Source organism: Solea solea, chromosome 20 (genome assembly GCF_958295425.1).
Source record: "Solea solea chromosome 20, fSolSol10.1, whole genome shotgun sequence".
Lineage (NCBI taxonomy): Eukaryota > Metazoa > Chordata > Actinopteri > Pleuronectiformes > Soleidae > Solea > Solea solea.
Window position 1 is genome coordinate 20,671,025 of NC_081153.1, and position 25,148 is coordinate 20,696,172.

At 41.3% G+C, this 25,148-nt stretch overlaps 1 protein-coding gene across 3 annotated transcripts in view; it reads left to right on the forward strand.

The window, feature by feature from the left end:
• LOC131447278 (ephrin type-A receptor 7-like) overlaps window positions 1–25,148 on the forward strand; it is a 162,697-nt gene that overhangs the window by 15,759 nt on the left and 121,790 nt on the right. For all 3 annotated transcript variants that reach the window (XM_058618941.1, XM_058618942.1, XM_058618943.1), the window contains exons 2-3: window positions 21,541–21,605; window positions 24,037–24,709. In XM_058618941.1, coding sequence (XP_058474924.1) covers window positions 21,541–21,605; window positions 24,037–24,709 — 738 coding nt within the window. The remainder of the gene's footprint in view (window positions 1–21,540; window positions 21,606–24,036; window positions 24,710–25,148) is intronic.

Sequence of the window (25,148 nt, forward strand, 5' to 3'; positions counted from 1 at the left end):
TTTTTATTATTTTCTCTTTTTTGGTTGTTTTCGTCCCTCTTGTCCAACAAACTCACACCCCAATTTCCAATTGCCACAAGAGTGCCACAGATTTCATTAGCGTTGCCGTGTGCCACTCATCTCTGCGGGGCTCCAGCAGTCATGGACTCGTGACCCTGCACTGCCCTCATCATCGCAACCCTCTGTCATCCTCGACCTCTCCGCCATCCACCCCTCAGTCGCTCCTTTGATACCTCCCGCCCTCCCTCCATCCGTTCTTTGCTCTCTAGCCGACTATAACATGGCCATAAGCTGTCTGTGGCAGATGAAGGAGCTCCTTCACACTAGCGCCCGACGGTTCTCTGGAGTCCAGAGCAGTGCAGGTGTCTGTAAGAAAACCTGTGTGTAGCAAACACACACGTTTGTGCAGGAAGTGGTGGCAAACTGTGTTCCTACACATTATACAAGGTGTGAGAAAATGCACATGAATAGCAGAGATGGCTCTATTCCGATTCCTATATCACAACCTCCAGTATCTGTCAATAGCTGGATCACTCCAAAACAATGGTTTTACATGTTTGCATTTACCACCGAGTCTCTGTACACCATACTATACACCTAACATGAGAATAATAGCTAAAAACAAAAGGTAGTATATATTCTACTCTCATATGTATGTATGTATGTATGTATTTATTGTTATTGTATTCTATATAAGAAGATTGTATAATACAAACTTTGTATGTTTAAAAGGATGTTATAGTATTTTATGTGTTTAAAAAAATTATTTTTTACGTGTTCGAATTGAAAACATAAGTTTTTTTTGCTAATTTCTTGTTACTGTGTTGTCATGCTCTATACACATTTCTCGTATATACAACTGAAAATTGTTATATTTGTCCATTTTACAAAGCTACATTTTTATCAACTCACCAAAAAAAATATTTGAGTAAAGAATCCAGATTAGATGAATCGTTACACCCCTAACACAGTTCCATAAAGCTGTTGCTAAATCAACTGCTGTAAATTATGACTGATTTTCCTCATCTTCAAAATCCCACACATGAACACCTGGCTTTGCCCCACATCTATTTTGTTTATCCCCATCTGTTTGTGACGCTAAAAGCCCCCAATGATCAAACATCTCAAGTCAATCCATCATCCATGATGTGCACATATGAGGACAAAGCGCCTGAAGGCTTTTTCTGTGTAAAATGAGATGTACATATATTTGATCAAATCCCACTACAAGTCGCTCCAAGGTGTTTTCCAATTGGCTGCTGCAGCGCTCAGCCGCAGCGCTCAGCCGCGTCAGTGTAAGCCCTCGCTCAATAGACGCCGGACCCTCGGGGACGCGACCTTTGCACTCTTAGCTGGGTGTTGAGATTGTTCAGTGCAAGGTGTCAAAGAGAGTTTCAGAGGTCAAAAGCAGCAACCTTTCGCCCCTAACCCTCAGAGAGCAGTGAGTGAACCACATGGCATTTAACTGTAGGAATGGAGGATTAGCACATATCTATGCTGAGCATACAGACGAGCCCTTTAGCCTGCTGTGGTTATGAACAGAATTAAAGCTACAGTGCGTCACTGATGGTGGCTTTTGTTGCTGTTTCTGTTTGGGCTCCCTGAACAGAAACTGCTGTGTCGTTCATCTGAAAACAGGCCCTGTGAAGCAAAACTATCAGACCTGACTGAGGGAGCATTTGTGTGTATACAGCGGCAGCGCAGGAGCGGGCGGGGTCAAGAGGTTTTTACCCTATCAAAGTCAGAGTCAAGTCTAATTATCAGTTAACACTAATGTTAAGCAAACATTCTCATTAAGTCTCATTAATGTCCTTAAAATAGCTTGAAATGTGTTGTTCAGAGCTTCATATAGTTTAAAATGTCTGAAATGACTCAAGGTTATCGGTATCGGATAACAAGTGATATTGTGCCATCCATAGTTTTAAATTATTGTTTGATTTTCACAGTTATTGTGTGAAAAGTTGTTTAGTGTCCATGTTTCTGTCCTGTCCTGGTTTCAATGTGCATACAGTATACACATACAGTATAATATTAAAATATTCAGTCATAACTCAGTTGACCAATAAAAGATTTACAAACAGGCTAGATGGTATTTTCCCAGTTAAATATCCAATTATACTGCAGATTGCAGTTATACGTAAAATAAACCGCCTTGATTTATTGAATTTAAAATTGCCTGAATTTGGTCAATAACTGCTGTTTTTGACAAATCTCATGTAATATATAATGTTTGTGTGTATTAATGGCCTTAAGAGTGACACACAAGTTGTCACGTTGATGAACTATAATTACTCGAGGCCCCATCTGCAGATTTTATCACTCAACATGTTGCAGCTCCTGCTCACTACATGTCTGTGATCCCGAGGACATGGTGTTGATTACCGCATACATCGCATCATGTGCGAGTAAATGCACTCAAAATGACTAACAGCTGTCACCTGAATTACACACGCACGTGTTTGTCACAGTGTTTTACATGCGAGTCATGAAACATGTTATTTACACACATTTTGCACAGTGAGTTTTGTCAATGACACCCGTCAAAATGACCTCCTTATGAGTTTTCCTTCTAAATTAAAAAGTAGTAAAACTCTTATACAAGGTACCTTATTTCATAGCTTTTGTCCTCTCACTTTCATCAGAGAGGTAAATGAAAACCAGGTTTGTCTAGAAATCCATAAGGTAATTGTCACAGCTCATATAGTGCTGGAGAAGTGATTTATTGTTATGTCTTGCGAAATTAATTAACACAAACCCTTGCTAAAAACCTGCCGTCTTGAAATTGACTAACCGATCAATACACCAAATTAACCTTAAAAAAATAAATTTAATAGACATTAAATAGAGTGCAGGTCTGCTTTTACGCTGTGTCTGTAGCTCAGAAGTAGAGCGAGGCGTCTTTTAACTGGAAGGTTGTGGTTCGATTCCTAGCTCCGCTAGTGCCGGTGTGTCCTTGGGCAAGACACTTAAACCCACATTGCTTGCATGTGAATGGGTATGAAAGATGTGTGATAGAAAACGCGCTGCGTATAGATGCACTGTATGGATGCGTGAATGAATGGGTATAAATGGTTGAATGCCAAATGGGCATTCACCCATTCACAAAAAGTGCTATATTGATTAACAGACCATTTATATAATTTCACTTCCTGATGATGTCACAGAGGAAACCAGAATACTTTTTATATATACAGTCTCTGTTCACTTCCATGTTACCATTGATGTCACACAAAGGGAAGACCTTGTTGCCTCATGTGTCCTCTAACTATCTCGTCCTCTCGTACCTCGGCCATTAGCACCCAAGGATGTTTAGTAGCAGCAGCAGCAGCAGCAGCAGCAGCAGTCCTGTGGTTAACAGTTAGAGCAAAACAAGCAATTAGCCCTGATAATTAAATCCTCCAGTCAGCCAGCCAGTCTGTGCTCGCGTTAGAACCCAATCCTGCTTTTCTACACTAGCATTGGTCCTCACAAAAAAAGAAATAGCAGAGGAATTAGCAGATTAATCCTGTTCTGTTATCAGACTGGTGATAAGCATATAAATAATTGGGTGTAGAGAAATGAAATGGGACAATGGCTGTGGTGGAGGGTGAGGAAGCTAGGTTGTGTTGAGAAAGGGACAAAACTGTGAAGATGTTGTTGATTTGTGACTAAACTGTCATTTTAAGAAGATCTGCGAATGTGCTCTTGCATTTTTGTGTGTGTTTGCACATATTTAAGACCCCGACTACATTTCGGCCTATTGGGTTAGTTGTTTACCCAAGGGGAGGGGGGTCATCAGTAAGTCATTAGAGCAGCTCTTTGATTTCATTAATTACTGGCCTACTGCTGCTGTGGTTTGGCACAATCTGGCATTCTAACCACTCGCAGCTTACTGCCGCTGCTTCCCTCTGCATTATTTATTCATGACCTGTGTTTGCTAATTAATACCCACTATTTCCCAAAGAGTGTGTGGTTATCAGGAGTGGTTCACTTGCTATGCTGAGGACTTTCACTGTCTTTTACAGATTCGGACACTTATTCCTCCACTTGGCTCAGGTTTCTAGATTTTCTTTTTGAGTATTTGTATCACAGTGAGTGCAGCAGGTCTCCTGTGAAGCAGCCGACTAAGATCTGCTGATGAGCTCCCGTCTGATCTGAATCTAATATCAGCAGCTGCACAACAGGGTCATTAAAGGGTTTTCTGAAAAGATTTCAACAGCATTGTTTAACTTTAGGTTAGAAACCATTTTAAAGGTTAAAACCACCATAACAATGCAAAATCTCTTCGTAGACACCCTTTTATTGGTAAAGACAACTTCTGAGTCACTTCTCGTTGCATTCTTGTCAGTGACAGTTAGTCAAGATTCTTGTGGTTCAGCCATTTACAACGGACGCCTAGATTTGCTCTCAATGGCTGTAAGAAATGTGCACATGGATGTCAACGCGTGACAGTGTGTCACGTGTGTGGACGTCAAGACTAGAAACTTGCCATGCAGACCATTATATTATTAAAAAACACTAATTGATGTGTGTGGGTTGGTCAAAGGCTGATGTGAGGGTTGAGTAGAAAATGAGAAGCAAATGATCGTATCCCATATCAAAGTCCATTCATGCTATCCACTCAGAATGATTATTCGATTATGCGCTTGATTGTCAAAAGGTCTCATCGGTTTATAAGATTTTAAAAAGAGGATGCAGATGGCAGCAGCAGCAAGCACTTTGTGGACTTAATGTGTGTTTGAAGCAGTGATGAAAATGGAGATGCATCTTTAAGCTGCTCCTCTCGACACGCTGTAGATCCCACAGAAGTGATGACATTTACGAGAGTCTTTGAATGCATCTCTTTGGCTGCGCTGCACCCATTGGCTCAATACACTGTAAATCAATTTCACTTGCTCTCATACGCTGGAGTTTAAAATTCCATCAAGTATTCAAATAGTGTCTTTGCTAGATATGCCCATGCCTACTCTCCAGCTCTATATATTGAACATGCACTCATTAGACCCTGAACCAGGACAGCATGGTCTTCTTGTCCTTGAATATCCTTTAGCTGTTTCCCTTCACCTGTGAAGGCTTTGTCATTTTGAACACACAGGTGTTCTCTTTGGGTGAAATGACTGATGCTGTCATTTGTCTTGTAAGGACAGTCTCCAGTTGAATGGGCACAAACACAGCCCTGAATACTTATCTTAGTTTTTTGTTTTGTATCTTGTGTTCTTGATGCTGTGTCATCCTTCATTGGTCCATTTGATCCAAACCATGTTCTTCTTCTATACCCATTATCTTTCATTCCTTTCCCATTGTTACGTTCTGTGTCATTTATACTTGGCTTGTCTCACGGTGAACAGGTGGTCTATTTTTCTTGCTTATTGACTGCTGTGACCAAGCCATCTTTTTTCTCCTTTTCTCCTCCATGTCCCTTCCTAGCAGAACTAGTTATGCAGGCTATTGACTGATTGGCTGTCGGACGCATCGATCCCCAAGGTCACAGGGCTGGCTATTGATGAATGGTCCCACAATGTGTCGGACACCCCCCAAACTCTTTACCTGATGTGTATTTTCTTGCACGTTTTCCTATCTGTCCACCTTGCTTAGTCTTTTACTTGTTATTTCACTGCCACACGCCGTCCTTCTCCCTTTACTTTCTCATTCATCTGTCCTTCCATCTATCCATCCTTTCTTTCCTGTCATCTCTTTTGTGCCCGTTGATGCCATCGTTCATCAATACAACAGAGAATCAATGCTGAGGATAATGGGTGTTGGGCCCTGCGGGGGGAGCTGGGAAAGGCTATACAGGTCCACAGACATGGTGCTAACATGACAAGGATGAGAGGAACTGATGATGGAAGCAAGGTAGTGATATCGCTCAAGGTAAAGTGGAAAAAGAAAGGGGACCAGTACAAGAAAGAAGAATAAAGGAGGAGAGGAAGGGTGAGAAGTGTGTGCCTGAGGGCAGCCAGGAGACACATGGGGTGTCGTTTGTAGAAAGCACAAGACAGAGAGAGTTGGAATATCCCCGAAGCGGTTTGTCAACTCTGTCACGACGAGACACATAGTTAGTAGTAGAAGACGACACATTGTTAATTCATACAGTGTTTCCCACAGCTCAGTCTATGGCTGTTGTGAGCATGCAAGTGCATTTTCCAGCACATTCAGTTCTCACTTTTTGTTGTGAGACAAGTTGTGAGACAGAGAACTGCATTGCATGCCACTCGTCGATATGAAACCACACGTAGTCACAAGGCAAACGGCACCTGCTGAAGTACTATTATGAAACTGTGGCAGGACAAGTTGTAATATGGCTGGTCCCCCCACTGTCAACAGAATTCATCGGAAACAGTGCGAGGAAGCGCCACATAAATCGACTGGCCTTGATGACATAATGACATGCTTCGCCACAGTGATATACCAGTTTATTACTGCAGTGCTAGCAACTGTCATGAAGCTTAGAGGATTAGTTCACTCAAATCAGGACAAAAAGAACAGCAATCTCAATTCCTGAAGCAGAGCTAGCAACCCATTCACATGGTTTTTTCATTTGTTGGCTGAAATGCATATGGACACCAGCCATTTTATTAGTTGTACATGACACCTTATAAAGGTTTGGTGCAGTCTTCTGCTGCTGCTGATCTGCTGATCTTCTGCATACCTGTGTTTTAACAAGTGTTTGTTATATGTTTGTTATCTATCTATCTTGACCTGAAAAATAAGTTTTGTCTGATGCTCGGGTTGAACTTCAGCAGGTCATCCTGATCATGTCTACGTGCCTGAATGCTGCTATGTGATTGGTGTATTAGACATTTACATTAACATTTATTTATTTTTATTTATCCTTTATTTAGCTAGGACTTTCCCATTGAGATACAAGATCTCTTCTTCCAGGGAGTCCTGGTCAATAGTTGAACAGATTAACCTAATAAATTGGTTGTGGGTTTTTGTATCTGTGGTTGAAAAGTCAAATGTAAGCCACTTAAGTGCAATGTTGGCTGCAGTAAGACATAAAACCGCTGTTAAAGCTTGGGCAATCTAGGTGTTCATTTACAAACTATTGTTACAGTCAGGGTATTTGTTCAGAAATCCTGTTGTGCATTTGTTTTGTGTGCGTTCAAAGTCATAGCGTCATAGGAACCAACATACCAAGAATAGTTGTATGCACATCAAAGTTAAGTGGTCTTAAAGGAAAGATTATCATCTCAATCTTAAATGTGAAATAATCTACTCTTTCCCACATAGTCACCAGATGGCTAATGCATATATATTAACCCAGTTTTACTGCAGCCTTTTCAAAACATTATACTGCTGTCATGGCCGTAAGAGAGGGGTTATTTGAAATGAGCTGATGTGAGACTATTAGTGGATGGAAGTCAGCCCAGCAGCATGCCCATAAAATAACAAGTGTTTTTTACTGTAGCTGTAACTGCATAGAGAGGCATAGAATCATTGGGTATATGGCAAGGTACACAATGATGTACTGCGTGCACATACATGCGTGTGCTCTGTATAAATGCATGCAAATATGTATTTAGAGTTTTTCCCCTTGGGGAAATGTCATTCATATAGTGCTAAGTGCTGCTGCATGTTGTAGAGGCACAAATAACAATCACAGAAATAGGCTTTGTGAGTACAGACTGGGTGATTGCAGTGATCTTCACCCAGTACAACACTGTACAACTAAAGAAAATGCATGCAATCATGCAATCAAGCCAGGCAAAACCTAACCCTGCTCTGGCAGATGGTGTCTCTGTCTATATTTAGCAAGAAGCCAAGACGAGAACACTTGTGTCTTGCAGTCTGCTTGACTTCTGAACTACATTGTACCAGTCTTTCTCAATTCGAGCCCAATGAATCCCTGTATTTTCAATTTTAAAGGAACACAAAGTAGCATTTGCTAGGCCGGGTCCCCCTACAGCTGGTAAACAGTTTTGTTTGTTTGCGTAATTTAGCCATGTTTTAACTACCGTGGCTAACAATCGACTGAGCATACACTTGTTTTGTTTCAGTTATAGCTCTTACCCTCCTCTTACCCTGTCTTTCCCTCTTCTTACTCACTATCATGTAATTTCAAATTAGCCTAGCAGTTAGCTTAGAAGTGAGGAAGGTGGTTATCCTAGCCTAGTAGTTAGCTCAGCAGCGAGGAAGGTGGTTATCCTATCCTAGTATTTAGCTTGGCAGTGAGTAAAGTGGTTATCTTATCCTAGTAGTGTGGTTAGCAGTGAGGAAGGTGGTTATCCTAGCCTAGTAGTTAGCTCAGCAGCGAGGAAGGTGGTTATCCTATCCTAGTATTTAGCTTAGCAGTGAGTAAAGTGGTTATCTTATCCTAGTAGTGTGCTTAGCAGTGAGGAAGGTGGTTATCCTAGCCTAGTAGTTAGCTCAGCAGCGAGGAAGGTGGTTATCCTATCCTAGTATTTAGCTTAGCAGTGAGTAAAGTGGTTATCTTATCCTAGTAGTGTGCTTAGCAATAAGGAAGGTGGTTATCCGAGCCTAGCAGTTAGCTTAGCAGCGAGGAAGGTGGCTATCCAAGCCTAGCAGTTAGCTCAGCAGCGAGGAAGGTGGCTATCCAAGCCTAGCAGTTAGCTTAGCAGCGAGGAAGGTGGCTATCCAAGCCTAGCAGTTAGCTCAGCAGCGAGGAAGGTGGTTATCCGAGCCTAGCAGTTAGCTTAGCAGCGAGGAAGGTGGATATCTAAGCCTAGCAGTTAGTTTAGCAGCAAAGGGGGTGGTTATCCTAGTCCAGCATTTAGCTTAGCAGTGACGGCCTCTTTCCTTTCCTTTTCTCTTCTCACTTTCCTGCACTCTAAGAGAGTTTGGTGTCAGTGAAGCCAAACTTATCTTTGAAAGTGAAAACCCTTAAAATTCCACAGGCCCTGTTGGTCTTGACAGCCCTAGTATGTATTGTACACTTGTTGCTATTGGTGCATTTAGTTTGAGTACAAATCATACACTTCATAGTTTCTTAGCCGAGTTGTACAGGAGATGCCTCTTTTGCTGTGTCACTCCTTTCTTTGGGCAGTTGCTCACAGCAGGATGTTTGCTTTGTGTGGTTCTACTTTTTATAGGAAAACAGGGGAGATGAACTTAATATTATGATTCCACAAAAATGTGTGTGTTTGTGGTGCATCTTTATTTATTCCGCTAGTTGTGTGGACACTATGAAGCCTGGAGTGGCTGCAGTATGTACATCGATGCAAAACAACCAGGGAGGATAAACAATAAAAATATAAGCAATGAGATTGTACTACCTGCCTTTTGGCTTTATGTGCACAGTGTGTTTGTGTGTTTATTGTTGTATATGTTGACCCACAGTCAGCTCTGTGTGTGTCAGCAACAGCGCAGCTACTTCTCATTCTTTCAGCTGTCAGGGAATAAAAGAAAGAACGGATGGGATAGAGCAAAGCGGGGAAGGGGAGACTGGAAGAGACGAGGAGAAGTGAATGTAGAAGAAGACGACCTAATTTAATCTAAAGTGGTTCTCAAATTGAACCAAAGGGAAGACAAAGTCAGCACAAAACCCTGTAGCTCCTCTGCACTTATGTAATGCCTCTGCCTTTCCTTCTCTCCTCTTATGAAAAAGGGAGAGGGATGTATTGAGTGAGCACAGGAGGGTAAATAGAAAAAGAAGTGAGCAGAAAGACTGAAAAAGGTGAATCCAGGTGGGGAGAAAAACTGAGGAAACAGAGGAAAAGGGAGATGTAGAGATGTGGACTACAAGTAAGGTTGAGGTGTTGCCAAAATAGAAATGTTTACCTCTTCTCACAATCGCCCTCTTTGTTCACCGACCTTGTCTCACTGTGTTCCTCTCACTCTCCGCTGCACTGACATCAACCTATGTGGCCCCAGCGTGATCTATTCAAGATAGTGTCCTGAACCAGTGTCAAGGTAAATATTGCAGTCTGCTGGCTGCCCGGCCGGCCGGACTTAGAAGGGACTATGAGGGAAGTAGTTGCACTGTGCAAAGACACGGACCTACATAATTTAGGAGCCTCCATGAAAGGCTTGCAAGTAAGACATTCCCAGAATTAAAACCAGGCCTCAGTGTGTACACAAATGCACAAGTTACCACGGGCTCAGACATGTGCACGGATCCAATAAATGCTGACATTCAAGGGTTTCAGCCCAGTCACGCATGACATCTGCTGATCCAGGTGCACTTACGTAACATTTATGTGGACGCACTGGAACGGGACAATGCTGAACGGGATAAATGTCCCACCACGTGCTACTGTTACTGCATGACATTTGAAACTCTACTCACCCAGGTTTCTGCTCGAGTGTGTCCCAGCAACAAGGGATACAGAATTATGTGTTTGAGAGAGGAAATGTTTGCTGCTTAATTTGCTCCCAGTGAATGTTTTTGTCGGATCTTATGAGATTTACAGGCGAGCAAGCTTGACATTATATTTCTTATATCATAGGTGGAGTGTAATAGAACACAAGACCTTTATGAGTAAATCTAAGACGGAACAGGGTTATATAGGGATGCACAGTGTGGTTTATAAAATAATAATGATAATATATATAATTTATGCAACTGTTGACTTTATTTTAAAAAAAGCAAAGAGAGAAAACTTTGATTTAAACCATCTGTAATCATTAGTGATGCACACAATTGGACTTCTTGCTGATATCTGCTTTTTCCTGCCCTGCAGAGGTAATTTATTATCTTCTTTAGTGAAGTTAACGTAAAATTTCACACTCATGTCACAGCAGATGTAGATATACATTTTCTTAATTGTGCAAAATAGATAATAGTCAGAGCAGACCAGAAGTCAGAAAGGTAGCAGCCTATTCAGCCAACTGTTTTAATCATTAGTCATATTTGCCAATTATCCAATTATACATTTAAAATACAATATTGTGCATTCCTACCTCATTGTAAACAGGTATAGCAGTCCCACTTTAAAACACACGCACAATCACACACACATCTGTTTGATTCTTATGAACATTGAACCCATTTGGTTCATTTTTGTGTGTCAGGAACAGACGGAGATTGAAAGTGAACGTGTGTCTGCTCCATGCAGAAGCAGAGGATTCATTCACATCAGGAGAGATGTATTTGACAAAGTGGGGAAAAAAAGACACTGTAAAAACTTTCTGTAAGTAAATATACACTGACAGGAATGATCCACACTGACATTTATCTTCAAATGTCTTTTTAACGGCTTAATACACAATCTTACATAATGTACCTGTAACTACACCTTACATGTGGATCCATCCACACGTCTACACTTCCAAAGCCCCCTAGAGTCACTTCTGTGTGATTGACTCACTGACTGGACTCATTTCCATCCCCAAGCATATCTGCAGCGATGTGCGAGATCCAATGACTGCACTCTAACTACATGGTGCCATGCACTCGTGTTTCGCGTGTGTTACACAAGCACTTTAAAAACTGCCTCAATGAGCAGCGCACATATGTGCACACTTACTGCCCGTTGCCTTAATCTGACACCATTTCTGCACACTGTGCTTGAACAAGGAAAGGCATATCATAAGACATAGATGTCGGTTATGTAAGAGTTGGAGGACGTCAAAATCAGTCCTCTTATTCAGTAAAAATTGTATAGTTATGTTTTAATAATGTAGGCTACAATACAAGGCCTGTTTCTCAAAAGTAAAGTTTGTCTTTCGGATGCTTTTTGAAATTAAACTGTTTATTTTTAGTGTTTCCCAAACCACAAAATAACTATGTTCTCAAATGCCTTGTTTTGTCCACAAAGACACTCGATTTGCTGACCTAGAGGAGGAAAAAAGAAAAAGAGTATAATTTACATTTAAAAACCTGTGTTTGTATTTGTAAACAAAAGAGTTGGTGATGAATTCGGAGTGACGGTAGCGCAGTCGTCTGGTTTCCATTCTACATGACAATGTGTCCTTGAGGAAGACACTTAACCCCACGTTGCTCCTGACGGCCGTGCCAGTAACTTGTGAATGGTAATGAAAAATGTGTGATAGAAATTGGGCTGTGTGAATGGGTGAATGGCAACAACTGTACTTTATAAATATGATTTTAGTAGTTGTTACACATTATTGTAGCCCTAGTTCCAAGAGGGAACTATATAGTGACCATACATTCATTTCTGTTGTCAGTCTCAACAACAGCGAGCTGACACAAACATTCTTCTCTTCGCCTGTGTTTCTCTGTTGTCATCTTTCATCCTCTTACTCTTTTCCATCTCATTTCTCTTCCGGTCTTTTCTCCCCACATACGCCGTATAGTCCCTTTAGCCGATGTGTCTGCCTGGCTGATTTCTCTCATGCAATATTCCACCGTTTCACTTTGCTTCTTAAGCTCTGTGACTCTTCGTGAAGAGGTTTGTGCATTTGTCCCCTCACTAACCACTCCATATCCGTCCCTTATATAGTTCTCTGTGCATGGTCCACTCGTTCCTTTAAACAGCTTTTTACCTCTGCTTAAAACAAACCCCAAGGCTGATGCCTGAACCACACGGCAGAAAGGTTTCTATGTGTCCTGAGTGCAAAACTCATGAATTCACATTGTTGCTTCAGAGGAAATGTGTCAAAAATATTCCATATATACGTCCATCGCTTCATGTTTTATTAGAGAGAAGCTGTTGCCGTGGATAGTTGAACTCTCCGCCTGTGTTTGCCAGTAAAGTGCTGTTCTCTGGCCTGTACCTTGCAGCCATTCTGTTGAAACAATAAGACCTGACAGTGCTCTCACCACCCTCACTATATCAATACAGACAACCAATTACAACCTTTTACAAGACCCTACAAATGAAAATAAGTCCCTTTTGGCCTCCAGTCTCTGTTTCTCTTCTCACTGTCTTTTCCCCTGACTTTCACTTTTGTCAGCATCTTTCTTCTTTTTCTGTGCTTTGGCTTTTTCATGCGTCTGTCTGGAGAAGAGAGCGCAGAAATGCCTCACAGGTTTGTGTTTAGGCAGTAGCACCATGCATAACCTTAATAGCATCTCTCTTTTTTTACTTTTCACTCCTCACTATCTGCTGAAGTTTGTTTTTTTTCCCCCTCAAACATATTCTTTGCTCTGGCTGCTTCTGTGACTCAATGACGCTTTTCTTTCATTCCCTCGAGCGCGCACACACACACACACACACACACACACACACACACACACACACACAATCGTGCATATACACACACACTCGCTTTATTCCCGCTGGAAGCGATTTGTCTTGACAGGTGGTCATTCAGATTCAAGACTGGCACTGCATGAGAGGTAGTGAGAGGGGGAAACACGGGACTAGGAAGATGCAAACGGTCTGTTGCAGGAGTTCTTCACTGGTTTCTCTACATCAGTGTCCCAAACCTTTTAAATGGGCACCTTCTTTAAAGATGACAAACTATAGCTGTCCGAATCCCAACATAAGAGCAACATTTCCGTAAAATTGCGTAAGATTCATACTGATTATGTCCATTAGCTCCACAGTGCGTCACCCAGCAGTGCACACATTGATGAGTTGTACGTCACAACTGACGGAGGGAAGGTTCCTTCATTATGGTGAATTTCTATTATTGTGTTAATCGTTAATGGAGAAAAACCTTAATATTTCCCGCGAGTGACTTGAAAAGCTCACCAACACACAGTTAGAATGGAGAGCTGCAACTTTAATCATGGCTTATCATGATCTTATTAAAGAAAATGCGTCTTATCTAATGGATGGTTCTGACCACGCAGACAGAAGGTTACACCTGTATAAAACACATTTATCAGGCAGAAGCTCACTTCACGTGTGCTCTTACTTCCCACTCAAGGAGAATGAGAGTTCTACGTCTTTGTGATTGTCCTTATTTGCCTGTTCTACCAATAAGTCGCACACCAGTGATCCGTTTGGAGTAGTATCCCACTGGCTACTTGTGTAGTTGAGTGTTGATTTTAGGGATTAACTTGAGGCTCTGTGAGGATTAGCACCGTCATACCTATTATCAGCCCTCATGGATTATATACCTAATCACACTGACAACCCTGTTTACTCCTTTAATACAGTATAACCCACCTCACTGCTGACTCAGCAATGGCTTACATGCACACACACACACACACACACACACACAGTATCATCTTCTCATGTTTGGTTTTATTTGTAAATTAAATAGTAATCATAGTATTTAATATTGAATGTGAACCAAGTGATTAAGTGAAGTTGTGTATATGTCACATTAAACTATTCAAATTTAAATGATTAACAAAATATAATTTAGACCAATATTTGGCTTGTTGTTTTTTTTTTACTACTTTTTTCTCATTTATATAGCTGATATTCTAGGAAATACCATAGATTGCATAGTAGAGTCAGCTAGAGTTAATGTCTTCAAATAAACGAACAATTAATAAAATTAAATTTGACAAATCCTAATGAAAATGTCATTAGCCGCAGTTGTAGTTTACCGTCTGTTCTAGCTTTATTTCTACCCATTACACAGATAAGAGACACATGCTCTGTACCATGATAGCCTTCAACTGTGCATCATATAGTTAATTACACAGTGGGCTGTAATGAGTGGACGGCACAGTCTCTTTACAGTATGTCACATTACCAAAGTTGAAAGTTTAATGACTGTGTTAAAAACACAGCCATGTTTTAAGTTAATGTGCTCTGCTGTTAGAGCCACTATTATAATCCATCTGTGTGTGTGTGTGTGTGTGTGTGTGTGTGTGAATCCATTAACAAACAGCATTTGTCTTTTATGCGGCTGTTTGTGTTTTTATGTGACACTTCCTGTCCTCGTCCATTCATCCTCTTTCCTTATCTGTCCTGCAGCAGTGTGACTGCATATTTCCCTCCCTCCTACATGCTTTGAACAGCATGGTGGTGGTGCTGTAACAAACACCATCATTCTTCATATAAAGTGCTGCGACTCAGGCTCCCCGCAGTCCTCCTCCACCTCCACACTCAGGTCCCATGTTTTCCACGCTGCCGTAGGATTCCCAACAAGACTGTAAATCCCAACCGGCCTCAAGGGTGCCGAGATGTTTCTGTACCCTTGAGTTGGAAAGAGGGGAAACCAGTTTACTGCATAAAACACCCATATCCTCCTCATCCATCTCTGACATATTATGTAACTACTGTGTATACAGCGGCCACACGACAGCACACTGGCTAGCTCTGTTGCCTCACAGCAAGGTCACTGGTTTGAATCCCGGTGTGTGGGTTCTCTCTGTGTGCTCTGGTCAGTGACTGGTCGTCCGTGAGCTGAGACCCTCATGTGGAGGATACAGTGGTAGACGATGAGTGAGAGTGTGTATATACAGCTACGTTAAAGACGCTGTCTAAGGTTTCCTGTGCAACGTTGATGTTGACTTTGCAAAAGCCTTATTTTTACTCCATTGTGTGACACTTTTAAATGTGTCAAGAGACGTTTCTGAAGTCATAGACTGTATATAAGAGTGGACGTGGTTCTCTGATCCTCCACCTGACACTGTAACAGATGATCACAATGTTTTTCATTTAGATTTCTGTGTCGCCACTCTGTTCCTGACCTGATTTCCTCGGATTGTTTTAACTTACATGACATGTGGAGTATTACCGTACATGTCTTTTCTCTCTTCTCTCAGATGAACTTCTTGGCCTTGGATGTGTGCCTTTACTCTAAGTTGAATTGTTGCACACACACATTTATATCAAACAGAAAGGATGAGAACACTTAACCACGGAAGACCTCGAATGTGACCTTTGTGCTGGACCTGCCTTAATGTTGCCGTCAGCCACTATAAAGCAAAGTGGTGCTGTACAAGCTGGCTACACACCTGGCACAGGGCAAATGTTAGTGTTTGCTTCTTCCTGAGAGTTATTGATGCACCAATTACCCCCTCTCTCTCTCTCTGTCTCTCTCTCTTCTTCTGAATACTTGACCCCCGTGCTGCAGAGAACATTCCTCCTGCACCTGTCTCTCCTCCCTCACTGCTCACTCCTGTATATATCATCCTTGTGCTGTCAGCAAGGTTGAATGACTCAATTAATACTTTACTCACACCAGAGGAAGATGAAAGAGTGGGAGAAGTGAGGAGGAATAAAGTAAATCAAAACTCCCACATCCTCCACACTCACACACGGTAGGTGTCCAAGTCCTGGGTCTGCAGAGTTCCGCTACGGTCCGTGTGACGTAAATGTCACCATCACACACCGTCTGCTACAGTGCACGCACACACTTTGCCACGATAAGTCACCACACGGACTGTACACGCTGATTGTGCATATCGACAATATCACCATGAACACTGGTTGATGTTAAACCTGAGGCAAAGCCAAATGACAGTGGAGGATGAGAATGAAGGAGAACCTCAAACTGCAATAAAGAGACTGAGGAGAGGAGACTTTAAACTGCGTTGAACTTTGAGCTGCGATGGAAAGGGAGGAGGAGGATAAACTGAGGAGAGGATTTACAAACTGTAGAGGGCAGCATTGCACCTCTCGGTGTGCTGCCTGCCCGAGATTATTATAAGAAGAAGAAGAAGAAGCAACAATCAGTCACGATGTCAGAGGTGTCACCTGCAACCTCTACATCAATTTTATCATCTGTTTTCCTGTGAATAGGAGCTTAAAGTTGACATCATGATCTGTTAAAGTAGACCTGAAACTAGGGATTGAACCATCAACTCGTCAGGAAGATGTTTACTGACGTATTAAATCAAGTGGGAAGTAGAAAGTCCTTTTCCCATAGGCTTCCATTCAAATGAGGTTCTTTGCAACCAAATGAGTCGCCCCCTGGTGGTGATTCATTCCTATTAACTTCCTATTTGGCTTCAGGAGGGACCTGGAAGACTCTGTCAAGTTATATACGTGTGCATATTGATATTTATTGAACCTTTTGTTTTATTGATAGAACAGAAAATGCTGCTGCAGAAGCTTCACTCTGGGGACATGGAACAGGGACAGTATGAGCTCTGCTTTGACCACTTACATATACATGCAACTTAAACAATACATTCTACAACCAATACATGATTTTAAAGGTGATATCTCTACGAGAAAAACACAAGAAACAACTTCAACTCCAGAAAAGAGTCATTTTATCCTACTTTTACTTGTCTCATGCAGATGTTTAAGTTGAGAGCTTTCTAAAGTGAGTCGTTCTCTGCTTCCTCTCTGTCATGGAGAAATTATTTATTTTCTTTCTTTCTTTTGCCTTTTGGAAAGGTTAGTAATGTCTGTTCTTTCAGTTTCTGGTGACAGCTCTGCGTGCGATGTGTCCAAAGCAGAAAAAAGGCTCATTACTCTTTATGCAGAAAAAAAAGAAAACCTGTGATCACAGTGTTTTTCCATCAGTGATAAAAGTCACCCTGAAAAGAGCTGAGGACAGATGGACAAAAAAAAGTGGCCCACAGATTCACTTTGTCCCTGTAATGACGGGTAATTATTCTACAACCTTTTGAAAATGGTCTTTAGGAGCTAATGTGTCACAACTATTAGTCTGAGGTTTTGTGTCTTTGTTGCAGCTTTAACCCCTAACCCTCTTTTTTTATTTTTGACCCTTCCTGTTTCCTTACTAAACTTTATTTGTCTCTTTCTCTGTCTTTCTGTCTCATCTGTCTGTCTCTATCTTTTGCCCCTGAAGGCCGGTTAGTTTATCTGACCAGGCTGTGATTACAGAGCTTATATATTCAGTGTGTGATCATGATGCCAACTTTGTCCTCTGTGTCTCCCTCTGACATGACTGACGGCTCACCAGGGCTCACTGATCCCTCCGTGTCTTACCCGCTGTATTCATTTGTTTGCACTTCATGTCCTCCTTCCTCTCATTTTTCTCTGTCTCTTGTGCCAATTTGACGGGTTTTTTTTGTGTGTGTGTGTTTCTCTGTGGCGCTCTGTCTTTATTCTCCTCACCCTCCTGTGCTCTGATTATTTCTCTCTCATCATCTCTTCTCGCCTCAGCCTGTCCTCTTTGTCTCTCCACCATCCTTGCCCTCTCCTGCTCTAATCTTCTCCAAATGCCTCTATGTTATCAGCTCACCACAGAAACCATGCTCTGGGCTCCCGGCTGTGTTAACCCAAAAACAATAAAGTTAAGTGTTTAGTAAAGGATCTCTCATGATCCGGCAAGGCTTTCTTGTACTTGAAGCAAGCCTCTAATGTCTCCCTTTTTTATGCAGAATGGAAAAGGAAGACAAACACTATCCAGTCCTTTGGCCTTTAAGACCTTTTGGTTTTGCCTTTTATTGAAAGAATAAATATAATACTCCTCACTTAAGCAGTGAAGTAACCTTGGGATGAAAAATCAAGCCTGTTTTTATACTTTAATGTGTTTTTGCTGCAAATACAAGAACAGGTTTGTTTGAAAAGTTGAGCCAGATTACTGGCAGGTTTATTTTGACACTTAATACTCGGTGCATGTGTATCTTTAAAGATCGTCTCTCTGTTTTCGGTCCATCGGTGCATCTTTGTGTCAGACTCCATCACCCTCTTGTCAGTGTCAAGAGCATGAAGCTGTAAGACTAGGTCCTGAGTCGTTACATCTTCCAAGGTCTACGGCATGAGTCAGACTGTGTAGGTTTTTCTCTTTTATGTTGATAAGGCCACGTTTGTGTCATGTGCCCAGCAGCAGGTATGAGCTCACAATCACAATGGCAGAATTGTTAAGGCTGCAAAGAATCGATTGATTAATTCTTAATTGCCTACTTGATAGATGTTGAATTCCTTCAGAATTTTTCCTGCTTACTTCTGCAGCTTAATTTCCACAACAATTAAGTTTTTCCCGACTTCAGTGCTAGGCTAAATTCACCTGCTTGGTCTGCTTTTCTTTAGCATGAAGCCTGATTAAGTTCGTAGTGTTGTGTTTCGCTGTGTTGCCTCCACCTCTCGTAACATTTACCTTGCAGATTGCAATTACCCGACAAACTTGTTTGCATAGCAAGAGTAAAGTACATCTGAATTCTGTTGACTAGCATGCTGCACGCTCAAGCATGACACAGCATGACGTAGCACGCATTACACTCACAAATGGATAGGCATCATAAATCGCCGCCATTATCTGATGCCCAATCCAGCTTTTTAGTCAACATCGGGGCCGATATCCAATATTAATATGGGTTTGGTGCATCCCTAGTAGTTAGCGCACCAAGATAAGCAGTAGGTGGCACAGAAGTTGGAAAATATGGCTCAACTTGATGACATAAAGAGAAAGCCCCAGTAGCTACTGATATATAGTGACACATCTGTTATTGGAAGTGAAATGTTAGCATTTTGTTCAGAAATGGGATTTCTAAACGTCACCCTTGTTTTGCTCAATCCGTCTCTGTTGCACTCATTTACTTCAAACAAAAAAAAAGACAAACTTTTATCTAACATTTCAAGATTCGTTAAAGTCTTCTGTGTTTCCATTCAGGATTTTTTAAGCTCAAATCAAACATGTACATAAAATGGGCTGATGGAAACTCACCTTATGACGATATCTTTGGTTTGTGGACAAAACAAGACATCTTGATGTTTTCGAGATCAGTTTTTTCTTTTTGGGACCAAACAAATGATTAATAAATCCAGAAAATGCAACAGAATAATTGACAGTGAAGCCTTCATTAGCTTCAGTTCTTAATCATCTTTTATGGCGTCTGCTACTTTCTCTAGACTGTGACGTGCTGTATTTTGATAAAGCCCAACACAGCCCCTTTAAAAAACCTCTAACAAGAATGAATAATGAAAGCTGTATTAGAGAGTTGAAGCCAAGGTAGCACACTTTAAAGACAGAAAAAGTAGCACTCTTTAAAGTGAAAGTCTGTCTGCTTGTCAGGATTCATAATGCCTGAAGGCTGTAGGTGTTGGCAACACTGCATGAAGCCCTGAAACTGTCTGTTTTTTTCATTTTTTACTAGACAAGCTTAAGCGCATGGATAACTTTAATATCAGCAAAATCCTTTTAAAAATGACACGATAATGCAGCTCACCATATGTCACTGCAGATGTTAATACTACATCATAGATTAAGATAAATGTGCTGATGATGGCTCGGCTGTACGTCCTCTACATACTGTTAGCAGACAATGGCTGCTCTCACTGACTGATTGAAGATGACCTGAGCAGTGAACTGTGGCCTCTTTGTTTCGACTTCCATCCATTCTGCTTTGGGTGCCTGTGAGTTAGTACCTGTTACTACTATTATGAGTGTTTTGCAGTAACTAAATAAGTGTTCAGGTGTAGAAGAGGTACTGCAGCTCTGGGCAGTCTAGAATGTGCATTTAACCTCTTTTTGGGTTTCAAACTGGCAGCCTTCTTGCTGTGTGGCAACATTGCTAGCCCATACTCCACAGTGTGGAGCATCTTTATCTGACTGATAGTACAACACCCACCCAAAGGTATTATATTTACATTCTAAGAATGTAAATTCTAAGAACCTGGACCTCAAAAATGTAGTGTGTAACTTAGTTTAAAATCAAAACAAAAAACCCCCAAAACATTCCTTTGGTGAGATTGCCATGCTGCACACAGGAAGTGATTTGTTTCGTGTCAAGACAGATGTTAGTAAAGCGAGGAAAACACAAAAAAAACTCAGAAGTGAATTCTCCCGCTCAAAAAACCAGCCCACCCTGCTAGCATTCCATGACAGTTTCAGATGAAGTAGGCAGAATTATAACAATAATAACATGAACAACAACACCAAATTGTAAAAGGTGTTTTCTCCTTCAGTGGGTTAGGGGTCTTGTGAAACTTGAGAATTGTATTTAAATACATGATTTCATATTTTATTTTCAGTATCCTTGTTTTTTTTTAGAGGAAGAAAACAAGCTTTTTGTGCTCAGGGGAATTGTGATGGGCTTTCCCTTTTCTTTTTGTTGTAGTGTTTTGTCGTTTACAATAGTGAACGGAGCTTTTGTCGGGTTAATTAATCCACGTAGAGCTTCTTTGCAGGAACATCTATGTCTGGATCATAGTCTGCTGTCATGGCTACAACATTATTAACCAAACAAATGAGAATGTGTCTTTGGTTTTGCCTAAAAAACACAAATAAAGTCCATTATAGAGCAGAACAGAATTTGAAGTTGAATCATTTCTCTCCTGGTTGACAGAGGCAGACAGTTTTGTTAATTTGTGTAATTTATACAATTGGAAAAAAAATGTAGCATTCACTTCATTGTTATCTTTCTTTTGCTTGCTTTCACTTGCTTTTCATAAATGAGCAATAGTCCACTGAGCTTTTTCAGCTTCAGCACCACTTACTTTCCTGTGTAGCTGTCCGTGGTCCTGAAAACACTGATGACTCACTCCAGCACAGGAAGAAAAACAGATTTTTAAAAATGCTTTGCAGCGCCTCTGAAAGCTAAATGAGAGTGTGGGTCTTTGCATCGGCTTGTTTTTAAAGCTCAGTGGACGTGTTTTGTTTGCGCTCTCTGGTGTGTTTTTACTGGTGAGAGCGCAGGATGAAGGAAGGTCTTTGTTCAGCTTAAATCTTAAACGGATGGAATTATTGAACCAGTGCTTTTTCTTTCATTATCCCAGATACAACACTTGTAGACTCCAACGTGTTCTTTTAAAACCACTTTCTTAATAACTGAGTCTTTCCCCGTTTTGGAAATAAAATGCCTCTGGTTGTCTTAACTTCCCCTCTAACCTCATGCTTGTCTGTTTTCTTGTGTGTTCTCTACAGTGGTGCTGCTCAACTCTAAAGAGACTCAGGCTGAGCTGGGCTGGACGTCATATCCCCCCAATGGAGTAAGTCACTCACTTCCATTTTTCACCATGTGTACATCTCATAAGCTACAATACAATTGATGGAAAATACTTCGTATTATCAAGCAATGTGTTTAAATCTTGTGCAGTACTGATGTGTACAAGGGTGCACATGTGGCACTGATTTGTGCCACGTGAGCACTAGGGGTTAAATAAAAGGTTTCATTGAGCTTTGCTCAGTTCATAGAACATTTAGATCAATACACTGCTCTGAAAATTCATACACTTGTATTAAAAGGTTGACTAATATGGATTAATCTATGGTGTGTATATATAGTGCAGCCTATATAGGATGCCAATTCTTTATTTATTTCTTAATACTATGTCATGATGATTTCCTTTTTACCCTCAATCTAATAAAATATAATAAATGCTGCATACAACACGTCTGTCTGATCACTCTGGGTTTTTTCTCTGCACTGCAGTATAAAAATATAATCTATTTTACATTAAATCAATGAAACTGGTCATCAATTTCAAAGTTTCCCAGTTTTGGCATCAATAAAGTATGTCTCTCTAAACCTTTGGGGTGAAATAATAAAATGTCAGTGCAGCATTTATTACATTTCTGAGAACAAAATGTGTAAACTACATGAGTAATAATCCTCCCTGTTTATACAGCTGATGCTGGTGAAATGCCAAAACTTGACATAATATTGATAAATCATTTACCTCAAATGTATATCTTTTACTTTATAGCTTTATTTTCCAGATTCTGTGTTTTTCCTCTTGTGTCTTTCCTCAGCCGACCCACAGCGTCCTCCTCCATCTCTCTGTTCATTCACTTTCTCCAACTCTCCGTCCTCTTCCCTTTCTCGTACCTTGCGTTCACTGCCCTCTCGCTACAGAGCTTCATCATTATCATTAATCGATGGCGCTAATCCAGGCGAGGATACTGCGGTGTCCAAACCACCTACAGAGATATGCTGCCACAGATAAATGGGCCTCCTCAGTCTGTATTGATCCATTTGGCTTGTAAAAACCTTTCTGCACTACATTATGACTGTAAAACAAATACAGGAGAAGCTTTTTTTTGCCTTAAAAGAACCTGCCACTGCCACTGTCACTGTGGTGTGACACCTGCACCCGGAGTTTGGCCTTTTCCATGTTACACACACATGCAACACACCAACACTTTTACACGTGTTATAAAAATAGCAGCTAGAGAGAGAGAGAGAGAGGACATTACATTCTCTATGATTTAGGCACCTCCACTGTAGTGCAGTTTATCACATTACGCTCACATATAATCCATTTTCACTGTCTGGCTTACTCCCTGTATGTGTGTGTGTGTGTGTGTGTGTGTAAGTCAGATTATGGGATCCACACAGTGATGCTCTGCTTTCAATTCTGTTCAGCCCGTGTCAGTAATTTAGAGAATGACAGCGTAATCGTGCATATGCTGAACAAATTCACTTTCATACTACTGGAATTTTTATCCCTGCAATTTGTTCATCATCAAAATTTAAAATAATATATTGGTAGTGAATTGGTACAATCCAATTAACATTAATGGCCCATTATAAAGTCAAGTTAAAATGAAATTAAATCTAAAGGCCTGACCAAATTAAATGCGTCATATTTTAATGACGGGATCATTTTAACTTTGATGAAATTACGCATCATGAAAATGATCCCACGATTTTGCCACACACACACATTAAGGACCTGCAGCACACACACACACACACACACAAACAGCCAGTGATGTAAAGTAAGAGGACAGTATCTCTTACAAGGATATGATTAAATTCAACCTAAATTATGGATGAGAAAAAAATTAATTGTTTGCCCCTGAAAAAATATATTACCTCTCCTTCAGCAGAAAAAAAGGATGTTATTAAAGTGTAACTAGCAGTGACTGTATTCTTTCTGTCTTTGTCTCATGACGTTTCCATGTCCTTTGCCTTCCACTTTACTTTTTTCACATTATGTCACCACAATATAAACTTTACATTAAAGTTGACATAAGGTATTGTGAGGCCCTGAGTTTTGTGATTTGTCTGTTTTTGAATGCAGATTTTCACTTTTGTCACCTTGTCCAATTTCCTCTAAATGGGAACATCATTTACAAAATTGTGGTCATTTTCCACTGAAGACGACCTGAACCTATGATTCAGACAATTATCTCCTCTGGGAAATTCTGTCTATTGAGCTCCAGACGTCACGTGACATGTTGGCAGCCTAAAATGCAGCAAAAATGAACGGGACTGGTGATGAATTCAACATGTCAGAGTTCACTGTCACTTTAATCCACAGACATCGACAGATATATCACAACATTTGTATCTGTGTAACTCCCCCAGTGTACTTTTAGGGTAAAAGAAACCTTTCTCATCTCCTTTGTTTGCTTCCTCTCTATATTATATACTGATCTGTCCTTGTCTCTCTTGTCCTTGGTTCCTGTTTCCAGTGGGAGGAGATAAGTGGCGTGGATGAGAAGTACAAGCCGATCCGCACGTACCAGGTGTGCAACGTGATGGAGCCCACGCAGCAGAACAACTGGCTGCAGACCGGCTGGGTGACCCGCCGAGGCGGCCAGCGCATTTTTGTGGAGCTCCAGTTCACGTTGCGAGACTGCAACAGTATCCCAGGCGTCGCAGGCACCTGCAAGGAGACCTTCAACCTCCTGTACGTGGAGTCGGACAGAGACCTCGGCGGCGTGACCCGAGAGGACCGCTACACCAAGATCGACACCATTGCTGCCGACGAGAGCTTCACGCAGGGCGACCTGGGCGAGAGGAAGATGAAGCTGAACACGGAGGTGCGAGAAATCGGCCACCTCAACCGCAAGGGCTTCCACCTGGCGTTCCAAGACGTCGGCGCCTGCGTGGCCCTGGTGGCCGTGAGGGTGTACTACAAGCGCTGCCTCGCCACTGTGCAGAACCTGGCGGTGTTCCCTGACACGGTGGCAGAGGCAGCCTTCGCCACGCTGGTGGAGGTGCGCGGCGCCTGTGTCAACAACTCCGAGGTCGACACGGACAGCCCTCCCAGGATGCATTGCAGTGCCGAAGGGGAATGGCTGGTGCCCATTGGGAAATGCAGCTGCAGCGCCGGTTACGAGGAGGGACACAGCAGCTGTGAAGGTAAGGAGTTTGATGACTCAAATGGAATGTGTGAGCAAACGTGAAGTCGAGAAACAAACAACCAAAAATAAAGAACTGGATTAATCGAAACAGACAAAAGAACAATGAATACTGTTTCCAAAGTAAATTAAATTAAAGTTAGAGGAAAGAGAGAGGAAATATCGGTTTCAGTTCTTTGATAGAAGAGCACAAATCTCAACTATTTTACATAATGTGACTCCTGAAATTGAAATTAGTAAATTGTAATTCATATTTTGATGGCATCATGTGGTAATGCTTACAACCTGAATATCGAACGGATGCTGGACTTAGAGATAAAGGGCAGATAAAAGAAGGCAAAGGAGATGAGTTGGAGATAAGTGTTCATGCTGAGAGAAAGGAACAGACGATCTGTGTTAAACAGTCACTGGCTGCAAATATACCACAGATACTGTAAGTG